Source organism: Thamnophis elegans, chromosome 8, assembly GCF_009769535.1.
Source record: "Thamnophis elegans isolate rThaEle1 chromosome 8, rThaEle1.pri, whole genome shotgun sequence".
Classification (NCBI taxonomy): Eukaryota; Metazoa; Chordata; class Lepidosauria; order Squamata; family Colubridae; genus Thamnophis; species Thamnophis elegans.
The window spans coordinates 48,941,157-48,954,147 of record NC_045548.1 but is presented as its reverse complement, the minus strand read 5'-3'; the positions used below and the strand labels follow the sequence as shown (position 1 = coordinate 48,954,147).

Sequence of the window (12,991 nt, the reverse complement as noted above, 5' to 3'; positions counted from 1 at the left end):
CAGTGAAAGCTGGATGTTACATGACACAGAACTATAATTGCATGGCTGTATAAGCGAATGAGTCTACAAGAAAGCAGTAAATGCTGAATTTCCAATTTGCTGCTCGTGATCAGCACCTCATCTTCAGAATCCAATCTATATTAGAATGTTCTTAAATCATTATTCAAGGGATGCGGGGGAACAGTGGATAAGACGCTGAGCTTGTCGATCAGAAAGATCAGCAGTTCAGCGGTTCGAATCCCTAGTGCCGCATAACGGAGTGAGCTCCCGTTACTTGTCCCAGCTTTTGCCAACTTAGCAGTTTGAAAGCATGTAAAAAATGCAAGTAGAAAAATAAGGACCACCTTTGGTGGGAAGGTAACAGTGTTCCATGCGCCTTTGGTGTTTAGTCATGTCAGCCACATGACTACAGAAACGTCTTCGGACTGCGCTGGCTCTTCGGCTTTTAAATCAAGAGGAGCCCCCTAGAATTGGGAATGACTAGCACATATGTACGAGGGGAACCTTTACCTTTTAAATCATTATTCAGATCTGTGAGGATTCTGATACATTTCTGATGGTTTGGGGGCAACTCATTACAGGTAGTCCTTGACTTACAACAGTTCACTTAGTGACCATTTGAAGTTACAGTTGCGCTGTAAAAAGTGACATGACCATTTTTGACATGACTGTTGCAGCATCCCCATGGTCACATGGTTTACATTCGGTTGCTTGACGACTAACATTTATGACGGTTGCAGGTCCTGGGATCATGCAATCACCTTGTGCGACCTTCTGACCAGCAAAATCAATGGGAAAACCAGATTCACTTAACAACCACCTTACCAATTTTAACAACTGCAGTGATTCACTTAACAAATGTGGCAAGAAAAGTCGTAAAATGGGTCAAAACTCTCTTAACACATTTCTCACTTCGCAACATAAAATTCCGGGCTCAATTGTGGTCCTAAGTGAAGGAGTACCAACAATTCCCTCAAGCGTAGCCAAGTTTATCTTCCCTTCAACAGCCTATATCCACGCCACTCTTAATTTACAAAAAATAGAAATGGATGGCCTGATTGTGAAATGGTTATTTGGACTATGCATATAGGTCGTTTATTACTTGCACCCTTGGCGAGTGGCGTTCTCATGGGCGAACAGACAACAACGAACAGCACTTCTGTGACGTTCCCCCGTCACAAAACGAGAGGCGCTCTTATTTGCCTCTATTAATGTCTGCTAAAGCGAGCTAGTTTAGGACTACAGCCTGAAATTGGCAAACGCTGCTGAACCTGCAAGGAAGTCCTCGCCAGAAGAGATTCCTCGCAAAGGGCAGGCCCGGAGGCCAGAGGATTCGGAGTTGCCAAACCCTGCCTCGGCCCGCCCCCGGTTCGGCTGAGAGCGGCGGTGCTTTGTGAAGCCGGTGGTAGAGCGCAGGGCAGCCAAAGCCGGCGGCCCGAGTGCCATCGCCGCTCCACCCCGAGCCCAGGGGAGGTTCACACGCGGCAGCCGCCGCTCATGCACGCCCCGCTCAGCGCCGTCGCCGCCGCCAGCCCCGTTTGGCCGCCAGCCGGGTACAGAGCAACTTTCCCACGGCCGCCCAGCCACGCGTGTGGCTCTGCAAGCGCCCAACTGGCCTCCGGCCCAGCCAATTGCAGAAGAAGAGGCGGCGGGTACACAAGAGAGCGGGGGGAGAGAGAGAGAGAGAGAGAGAGAGAGAGAGGACAGAGGGCTCCCGAATTCGGCCGCGGAGTCAATCCGAACGCTGTCAGCCAATCAGAATCTGGAGTAGGAGAGGGCGTGTCGTTGAGTGACTTTCGGGTTGACGGGGATTGGGCGGCCAAGGCAGGGTTTAACCAATCAGATGAGGCAGGAGAGCGAAGGGCTACACAAGAAGTCGTACGCGGCCGGGAGCGCCTGGCGCGCCTCTCTGACTGCCCACCCCTCCCTCGGGTAAGAAGCGAAGCGTGGGAACGGGATGGGGGAGACGGAGCCGGAGGGAGCGCGGTGGCGGCTGCAAGGAGCGCACTGAGCTGGCACCAGGGAACCGCCACCCACTCGCTCATTCACACGGACGGGAAGCGGAACTCGTCTCCCCCGTCCTAATCTTTCTGTTTGGACTGGCATCTGGAGGGTCCCGGCAGCATGAAGCGGGCACACCCGGACTACAGCTCCTCCGACAGCGAACTGGACGAACCCATTGAAGTGGAGAAGGAGAGCGCGGACGAGAACGGGTGAGGGCGCCGGGAAAAATCGGTCGCACATGTAGGCAGGCTGGCAGGCTGGCAGGCAAGCAAGCAGGGTGGCTCCCTGGTTCTTGGACTTGCCGCCGCCGAGGCATTAGCTCCAAGGTGGCGTGGATGTTGCGTGACACCTCGGCTCCGGGTAGGCAACACCGCCTACACCCATGGAGGCATGCGGAAGAGCCCCCCTCGCTCTGATCATAAAGCTAAAGTTATGCCCACATGCCTTAAACCCAGCCGAACCCAGCGAAACTCGCTTCCGAATCAATCGGTTTCGAGTCGGGTACCTCTACTAGAAAGCCGGCTAGCGCTGTACAGGTTGGAGTTAAGATTTTGTTTCTGAATGAACTTAATATGTAAAGCGAGAAACAGCTGCTTGTGGGTATCCAGTTTCACTTAGAAGTTATCGCCAAGAAAGAGCACTCTGCACATGCTTGAGGCAGCCTTTCTGGGTTTTAAGGCTTTTCCCCAGGACTTAACCGCTGACTAATACATGCTGGTATGTATTATACATACTGGAAAGCAGATCTTGGCTCTCAGAGCAGGAAGAAATGGATGGTGTTGGGTATCAGAGTTACCTGGAAATAACATCAGCATATTCTGCACCCATTTGCACACTTACATGTGGGTCTGGTGTAGGGGTGGGAATTGTGTTCCATTTTCTGGGTTGGATCTGTACTCACTTCTTCCTTCTTGCTGTTTTTAGAAATTTGAGCTCTGCTCCGGGTTCAATGTCACCAAACACCACTTCCCAGATCTTGGCAAGAAAAAGACGTAGAGGCGTAAGTCCCTTTGAATTGCTCTGATATGTGAAAACTCCCCCCCCCCATCCCCACACTGCCCAGTATTGCCTCTGGGTGGGGAAAAATAACACATCCTTTCCTTTCAGATTATTGAGAAGCGTCGGCGTGATCGGATCAACAATAGCCTATCTGAGTTGAGGAGGCTGGTGCCTAGTGCTTTTGAAAAGCAGGTAAGCTTGGGAACCCCAGTGTTGCAATTTAGTCTTATTCTCTGGTTCTTTTTGTGCTTAGCTGGAGCCCAACTCCCTTTGCACTGACATTTGTCTTTGCCTTCTTAGGGCTCAGCCAAATTGGAGAAAGCTGAAATCTTGCAGATGACAGTAGATCATCTGAAAATGCTGCACACAGCAGGAGGGAAAGGTAAGATTTTTTTTTTGGTGTGTGTGTGTGTATAGCATTGAAAGGCTGCCTTGGCGGTTAATTATAGGAACTGCAGATCAACAGGATTAGTTGGAAGCTGAGACTGAGAAAGTAGTTGTGTTCTCCCAAGGGTATCCCTGATATTGTTTAAGCAATGCTATTGTAATTGTGGGAGCTCAAGAGATTTCTCAGAAGTACAATACCTTTTGTATGGAAAGAGGTTGGTGGGAGAACTCCCAAAAGAGGCCAGTGAGGATCGAGTGCTGCCTTTGTGGGTGGGGAGAATGCAAAATTTCAGTAATGAAAAATGAAAATGGAATGGAATCTTCTTTGAAAAGAACATTAATGGTTGGAAACTTGAAAAGAAGAAACCATATTGGAGCATTTTATAGTATGGTTACTTAGTACTGCATTGCACAGTACAATAGGGCTACTTTAGCATAATGTGATGAGAGTCTAAACAGAAACATATGCAGTGTTTGCACTTAACAAGTGAAATATTCATGCTATTCAGTGGCTTTAAGTTCCATTCTAAATAAAGAGACATACTTTCAATTTAATGTGTGTGCGTGTGTGTGGATATAAAATTTACATAAAGTGCCTTTGAAACAAATAGATAATTAGATTGTAGGAAAGGAGAAATCACACACACACAAACATTAAATTGAAAGTATGTCTTTTTATATAGATTGGGGATAGATAGAGAGAGGGGGGGAGGGAAAGAGAGAGAGAAACAGAAACAGAGAAATTTCTCCTTTTCTACAATCTAATAACTTATTTGTGCCAAAGGTACTTTATTTAAATGTACAATTTCTTATTTATTTCTTGGTTACATTTTAGGTAGGGGCAAGTAAGAAAATAAGTGTAGTCATGTAATGATGCAAGTCCTGTGACTTATATACTTGGATCTACTGTTTAGATGCAAGTGTGAAAGAATAAGATTTAGACTCTGATGTCTCAAATACACATTTTGTGGTTTTTACTAAATGCCTTTATTTTAAGTTATCTCTGTGCTGATAACTGCTATAGTTTTATCCTGTGAGTTTCTTAACCAGTCCAAAAAAACCCCCAATGCAGGATACAGATATACAGTAATAGATGTATAGTTACAAATCATAGAAAAGCATGGATACAAGAAAGTGATGTAATTTCTTAACAATAATGTACTGTTTACTGATGCATCCTTATAATAAGGTGGTACACAGTAGTGCAATTTACAGGCTGTAATTTGCATCCTATTAACTGGAGAATACTCTTATTAAAAATCAGAGTTGTTGCTTCAGAGTGTTCGGATGAGAGCCTCTCATTTGGCAACATCCAGAAATGTAAGAGTAAAATTTCCATACAGGTTAGAGTATGGGAATTATAATCCAATTTATTTGAGGCTCTAGATTGTGGATTATAAGTGGTGATTGCATTTTTTTGCTGACCATAAATGTTTGTTAATTATATTGTGATAATACAGTAGCCAGTTCATCATGATTTTCTGAAGATAAAATTGCAGTTACTTGAGGCCCCTTTATCGGAGTGAGGCTGGAATTGAACTGTACATTGTGACTCCTTAGAGATTATGGCCTTTGTGTTGTGTGAACCCAAGGGATAGGGATAATTCAGCAAACAATGATTAATTAAATAGTTGGTGTGCTGGGTGAACTCAAGTTGGGTTTACTCATTTCTGAGTAAACATGGATAGTAAAAATGCATGACATTCAAGGTTCACTTACTTGGACGAAAGATTTATTAGGATCAATGGCCTTTTTTTTCTGGCAGAAGCATGGAATTTCATTAAGACACAGATCAAATTCCTACCTTGAATCTCATCATCACTTAACTGGAAAATTTTAAGCCCTGGCTACTTTTCTTCTTAGCTTTGTTATGTAGCTTATTAGAAATGCACTAAATTACAGGAATTTTTTTTAAAGGGTCATGTGCCATTTTTTAATCTCAGTAATATTCACAGTACTCCTGTAAAGGAATCAAACACTATCATCTTCCACTCACTTCTATAATAAGATAAGATCTGTTCTGCTAATGAGTTTGTTTCTGTGGACATTTAAGTTGGGCTTGGGGTTAAGAGTAGGAAACAGAGAAGAGACAGATGAGATTCATAGTTCAGAAGACACGTTCTATAGTTCGAAGTGGGGAATATTTTTCTTTTCTGTCTTTACCTATAGTTGTTATACTCCAGGTACATGTGCAGCATGTAATTGCTATAACTGCTAAAACCTATTTGTCATGCAGCACATCTGTATGCATTCAGGACTCATTTATTTGGGTGCACAGCAGTTCCTGCAGTTTTATTCTGATTTTTAATGGTATTTTATTTAGGGAAAGCGATTGTTATTTGAATGAAATGAATGTTCAAGAGACAAATGAACCTGTGCCTACGTTGCCCTAAGATGAACGTGATGTGTTAAGGTTTGGGCATAATACAATATGGAAGACAGCTATTGCAACTTATTAATCAATCTGTAGTTAAAACAAAAGCACAGGAGAACGTTAGCTGTGAACCCAGCCAATGGACAGGAACCTCCTTCTAATGACCCCCCTCTTTAATCCTTTCTTCTAGGTTATTTTGACGCCCATGCTCTCGCGATGGACTACCGGAGCCTAGGTTTTCGTGAGTGCTTGGCTGAAGTAGCCCGCTATCTTAGCATTATAGAGGGGCTGGACAGCTCTGATCCTCTTCGTGTCCGCCTTGTGTCTCACCTGAATAATTACGCCTCTCAGCGGGAAGCAGCAAGTAGCTCACACAGTGGGCTTGGACAGATTCCTTGGGGCGGTGCGTTTGGACATCACCCTCACATCTCCCATCCTTTATTGCTGCCTCAGAATGGGCGTACCACTTCAAATGGTGCAGCAGCTTCTTCAGAAGGCCATCACCAGAGCAGAAATGTGCCTCCCCATGCCGAGTCCTCTTCCTTGAGACTGCCCCCTAATGGCTCCATTGGACCAGTGCTCCCTGTGGTCACTTCTACTTCTAAGCTCTCCCCTCCTTTACTTTCTTCCATGGCCTCCTTATCTGCATTCCCCTTTTCCTTTGGTTCGTTCCACCTATTGTCTCCTAATGCTCTCAGCCCGCCAGCCTCAGCACAGTCAGCCAGTCTGGGCAAACCCTACAGACCATGGGGGACTGAGATTGGAGCATTTTAAGAACCAGAGTTATGTATGTGTGTATGGGACTGTAAATATCCATCTGAACTGTGGAGCTTTCAACTTTGAACAAGTTTGAATACTTTTAACAGTTTGGTGTCAAAGGTACAGTTTCAGTTTTAACAGGATGTGTACAAAAAGAGTTTTTCTTTTTCCCTTCATTTATTAGGGCAGACTGAGAGGCTTATCTAAATCTTTGAATTATAATAGATATTAATTTTAAAGAATTATGCTGTCTACTGTATGATGTTAGTCATGTTTTCAAATGATCCTATTTGTCTGAAAACACTGGTTTAAAACAACTAGAATTTCTGTCTATATTATATATTATTTTTCTTTGTCAGGACTTCAACACACCTATGTTGCTCTGCATTGTTTGATAGTAGTTCTGAGATATTTTTAAACAAAATATTTTCTTAGCCATGTTCTGACTTCTATATTTCTGAACAAAACCATTGACAAATTAGATGAAGCCACTGTACTGATTCCAAAATACATGCATTGTTGGCTTGTTGTATTTCCCAGGATAATCCATGCTTTGGACTTTTTTGGTGCTGAATTATTCCACTTTTCATTGGAACAAATTATTGCAAGAGTCACAAAAAGTTTATAGACTGAAGTTTTTATCCTCTGCCCATTTTCTGCTTCTGCAGTTAAAGTCATTAAATGAATCATATTTGGTGCCTAACTTCAAATAATTTATTTTCCATTCGATTTGGTGTGCCTTTTATTCAGTGAGTTGGAATTAAGATCACTAATTTAATTTGAAGCCATTACAGTTACTTTCCTAGTTTTTATAAACAGAATGTTTCTAACGTTAAAGGTCCCCCCCCTTAATTTTGGGTTTTTGAGAAAGACGTTCTGGTGCTGCATTATCTAAGTCCTATTTCCCATTTATTTATGAAAATATCTTAATGAGATATTGCAATTAACATTGCTAGATTCAGCCCAGCTATCTAATGGTTAAGAGATTGGTGGCCACTTCATCATTTTAGTGTGAATAATTTAGGTAGCATCTTACTCCATATGATTATTTTTAACATGTTGATAAAGCAGGACATGAGGTCATTCCAGTAACTTTTTTCTGTTCTTCCCAAATTCCTTTTGTTTGTCTCATATCTTGAAGTCCTACTTATGACTCCCAAAACTAAGATGGTTTGATGAACAGAGAAGAACTCAGTTACTTGGCTCCTGTCTCACTAGTGTAAAAATAAAACATAATCTCTATGTTACAGTGTGTCATATAAAGTCTCGGATATAACAATGGGAACTATGCAAGGATACTGTCATGTTGGCTTCTCTTCAACATGCAATTGATCTCCCTTGGAAAGGATATAAGAAAAAAAATAAGGATTTTCACTGATAGGGTAGTTCTGCTGGTGATGAGAGAAAGTTGGAGACCACCAGTTGTAAATTACAGAACAAAAAAGTTTGAGAGCATCCATGGAAATTTAGTCATTCCTGAAAAAGATAGGATAGGGCATAAGGTATAATTAGCCAGTTTTGAGAAAGTTGAAGACTTTCCTTAATCTTTCAGTAATTCAGAACTAAAGCTTTATTCGGCAGTGTTACAGGGCTTTCCATGTTTATAGTTCATGGTTATTTATACATATAGTGCTCCCTAACATCTTGAATTTGAAGTTTTTAGTCCATAACAAAATATACAGAGAAATGTGACATATATCCATTTAAAAGTACTAGCAAAATGAATACTGTGAATAATTTAAAAGAGATTATTTGTTTAAAGCTGTATAATTTATCCTTTTCACATAACCAAAGCTTTTGCAAAATAGAATTTGAGAATTTTACTTTGGGATCACAAAGCAGATGAACCTTAACATCATCAACAAAAATAGTTACTCTATAGCGCAGATACTTTTTTCTTATACAAAATGTATTCACTGAACTTTGGAAAGAGGAGTTGGAAAGAGGAAACAAAATAAAACTGAGGGTATTAAAAATGATTTTCTCAGTTTGGAAAGGACTGTTGTATATATTTTGGGCTGGTTTTATAAGAATCTATTATGTTCCTTAAAGATGCTCAACAGTTTCACCCAGTTGGACCTGAATACTTTTATACTTGTGTTGTGCCTAAATAAAAGAATAAGAACAATCAAGTTGATGGAAGGTTTATTTCATTAAACAAGGGGAAAAACTTTTCAACCTGTTACACCATTACTGTAATTACTGTTTGGGGTTGCTTTGTGTGTTATTTTCTACTGCATTTTGTGCCCTTACTTCGCCAGAGCTTACAAAGAAAATATGTATCGTGAACCATTTTTAAAGCGATTTGAATTGTTTATGCACCAATGTTTTAATTGTTTGGTTAAGAAGTGTATTTAATGTGAGTTCTCTACAATAACAACAATTTATTTTTTACAGATTGCATATTAAATAATGTAAACTCTAAATCAGATGTGTTCAACCTTGTGTTACTGGGACCTTGGTTAAATAAAATAGTCGTATGCAAGGAGTATTGCAGCAGGCAAGGCAAGCATGCAATTTTTGAGTTGCTAACAAGATTTCAGTTAAAATGTGTAAATTGAGTTCTGAGTTGCTTCCTTTCCAGTACAGGAACTTGGAATGCACATCCATAATTAGAAATAAATGGCATTAATGTCTGCATTAACATTCATTTGAAAGAAAGGGATCACAAGAGAGTAAGAGAGCCGAGGTGGCGCAGTGGTTAAATGCAGCACTGCAGGCTACTGCTAGATCAGCAGTTCAGCGGTTCAAATCTCACCGGCTCAGGGTTGACTCAGCCTTCCATCCTTCCGAGGTGGGTAAAATGAGGACCCGGATTGTTGGGGGCAATATGCTGATTCTCTGTAAACTGCTTAGAGAGGGCTGAAAGCCCTATGAAGCGGTATATAAGTCTACTGCTATTGCTATTGCTATTAAAAGAGGGAAACAGTGAGCCCTACACATGGACCACAATGAGCTGACACTGGTTGTTTACCTAATGTGCTTGCTTCTGGGAACCAGAAGCATGGTAGCAAACAGTCAGCACTAGGTCATATCTTTTCATGTGTATCCATCATAGCGTTCCTACATACTTATTCCCTTTCCTCCTCTCACCACCTCTGCTGGCCAGTCCACATAGCTGAAAAGGTTGGGGACCACTAGCTTAAAGGGATTGTGCTTGTTTAAGCAATCTCTCTGCTCTGGAAAGGGATAAAAAAGATCAGGCCAGGCACAGAAAAATCCATGCTAAATGATTAATGCTGAAGAGAGAGAGGGAGAGAGATTGTGAAGGTTGGAAATGTGTGCATTGGTCACAAAGTTATTTTTTCAGCACCGTTGTAACTGCACAAGGCAGTTGATAAACAAGGTCTATAATTAAAGAAAAACAACAAAACACTAACAAACATCGATCATGTTTGGACAATTGCAATGAATGAGGATAATCTTGTATTGAAACTATTATCTATATCAACTCTATCCTATCATCCATCCAACTCTCTATCATCTCCATCTATCATCTGACAATCTATCTTTTCACCTATCTTGTTACTGCAGTCACTGATGTAATAAAAAAAAGATTCCCAGACAATTAATTGTTCCAGTATTAGATCCCCAATAGTATCTGAAAATTCTAAGCCACTATATTTTATATTTAAGCTTGTATTCTGCCTTTTGTACAGGAGCTCAAGATGACATACTAGCAACACAACAAGAATTCTGTGAGAGAGGGCTGCTATGTGCTGAAAACTACGCTGTTTCCCTGAAAATAAGACCTCCCCAGAAGATAAGCCCTCCCTGAAAATATTGCAACATGGCAGCAGCCATGAGGTGACCACACTCGCCGCCACCTGCACCTCAAAAATAATAAGACCTCCCTAAAAATAAGACCAAGTGCTTATTTCAGGGGTCAAAAGAAAATAAGACTGTCTTGTTTTCAGGGAAACCCGGTAGCAGCATGGTGTTTCACCATTTTTAGGCAGGGAACACATAAAAGATATTGTGTATTAAAATAGCTTTTAAAGGAAATAAAAGTTATAACCTCCCAACTTTCCCTCAAAGCAATCCCGTTTATGTGTTTGAATCAGCCATTGCTACTTCCCATCAATCAATTTATTCCTGTAGCCTGGCTCTGCAAAAACATTGACAATATAATGGTGCATTATAAACTTGTGAAAGATTCACATCTTAAACATCTGGACATTCTTCCTTTATCAATTAAGAAAATAACTTCCTCACAAGTTCACACAGGGTGAATTAAGGGGAGTGAGAAAGCATTAACCTTGGGACCCTGGTGGAGAAATTGGATTCTAAATGGAAAACAATCCATTTGCTGAGATTTCCCGAACCTTAATGTATTTTATAATAGTAAATCTTGTTACAGAAAATTGCTTTATGTAGAAGCAGAAAATCTGGATTATTCCCATCCTTGTTTTAAGAGAAAAAAACTACTATTGAATTCTGATAGTAGGACACAGTAAAATGATATTATGCACATTTCCCAGATTTAATAAATGAGTAGTACTGTAGCAAGTTTTTTGTGTTATATAAGATATAAATTAAGACACTTTCCTATCCCAACATTTATGTTCCCTAAACGTTTATAGAGATTCCCAATCTCCAGGTTATAGTTGTCCCAAAGGTGCTTTTTCAGGAGGCAACTGGATTTTCTTGCTTTTTCTTTGAAGATGTTGCACTTCTCATCCAAGAAGCTTCTTCAGCTGTGGTAGGATAGTGGGGAATGGAAGGATTTATATTCCTTGCAGACAGCTGGTCATTTACATCCTTTTAGAGCAGGGGTGTCAAACTCAAGGCCCATGGGGCCACCCTGGAAACAGCAAAGGACTGGCCCACAGTGCCTCTGCCAGCAAAAACAGAGTTCGGAAGGGCCGTGTGTGGCCCACCTGAGCTCCATTTTTGGCTGCAGCATCCTCTCTCAACCCTCTTCCAGTGAAAACGGAGCTCGGGAGAACCACATGTTGCCCTTCCCAACTCCATTTTCACTGGTAGAGCGCTTGGGCCAACATAGGCACCTCCAACATGAGTAATGTCAAGCTGGCCACATTCCCCCCCCCCCCCGTCAAACACAACCCTTATGTGGCACTCAATGAAATTGAGTTTGACACCGCTGTTTTAAGAAGGTCGTTGAAGCACTTGGAGGTTTATCTGTGTCTTAAGGGTCACCTGAGTAGTGCTCGTGGTTCCTGTAGTCTGCAATTTTTCCTCTGGAAATCCATTCCTACTCCCACCCCTTTCAAAGGGTGTTCATCCCAAATTGTACAGCTAAAAGTCTATAGAGATTCTCAGTCATCCAGGACATGATTGTCCCAAAGGTGCTTTTACAGGAGGCAACCGGACTTTCTTGTTTTATGTTCCTTATATTTCTGTTACAAATGGAAGATGCTCCTGAGGACAAATGAATGGACAGAAGATGTAAGTGATGACTGAAGACAAGAACTGTAAAGTATGGGTATTAATGAAGATTAGTTATTGTTTGGGTAAAATAACCCAATACAGATACGTTTCTGTTTTGCTTAATAGGCCATTGTTAAACAATGGCTAAGAATGATATTTAAATCCAGTCTTAAAGTTGGTTGAAATATGTAAGACTGATTTGGGATTAGTTCAATTACTTCTCTGAGTAACTTAAGTCTCATTGATTTTGGTCTAGTTTTAAACCACTAAGGATAAACTTGTGCTTAGGGGAGATGACAAGTGAAAGGCAGTATACTATACAGATAGTCCTCATCTAACAAATGCTCGTTTAGTGGCCATTTGCAGTTATAATAGTAATGAAAAAAAACACTTTATGACCAATCCTTACATTTATGATCTTCGCAGGTCTGTAAAGCAATGCAAAGTAAAGCTGAAGTAAGGCCATAAGCACAGTTGTAATTTTACTTAGTGATCCGTTTGCTTAATAACCCAGTTGCCAGTCCCAATAGTGATTGTTAAACTAGCTACAACAGTTTTTTTTTAAAGTCACTTTGCTTGAAACTACATTTCTGATAGGTTAAAGGATTAAGGAATTCATCTCCGAAAATAATATGATAAATAGTAGGTAGAAACATGAATTTAGTGACAGAAAGTTGTGCGTTTCATTAGCCCTTTCCTGTTACTTCTTACAAACTTGGCACTAGCAATAATTTTCTGTCTGCTGTTCTTTACGTTTTTTAAAAAAATATTGTCTACCTTTACCACAGGTGAACTCCAAGCATGAAAATTATAGAAAACATACCCAATAATAAAAAGAGAGATTTGATTTATCTGCTACTTGATTTATGGTACCTACCACTTGATTTAGCTACTATTTATAACAATAAGCTGTTTAAAACTATTTCTGTAGTATCAAGTTTTTGTTGAACTGTAAATACCTGAGTTTGATGAATGTCCTTCAAGAAACCAGTCTACAAAATAGAGCCTCTTACTGAAGAGGTTCTGCTTCGTCAGCCACAACTGAACAAGAACTTTATTGAAAGCAAGTGCTACTTT

General features: G+C 40.9%; 1 protein-coding gene across 1 annotated transcript; it reads left to right on the top strand.

Moving 5' to 3' along the window:
* The first annotated feature begins 1,836 nt into the window (after positions 1 to 1,836).
* On the top strand, positions 1,837 to 8,422 carry HEY1 (hes related family bHLH transcription factor with YRPW motif 1). Its single transcript, XM_032223250.1, has 5 exons — positions 1,837 to 2,213; positions 2,929 to 3,004; positions 3,112 to 3,195; positions 3,304 to 3,385; positions 5,955 to 8,422. The coding sequence occupies exons 1-5, from the start codon at positions 2,125 to 2,127 to the stop codon at positions 6,536 to 6,538; spliced, it is 915 nt and encodes a 304-aa protein (XP_032079141.1). The 5' UTR covers positions 1,837 to 2,124; the 3' UTR covers positions 6,539 to 8,422.
* The last annotated feature ends 4,569 nt before the right edge of the window (positions 8,423 to 12,991 follow it).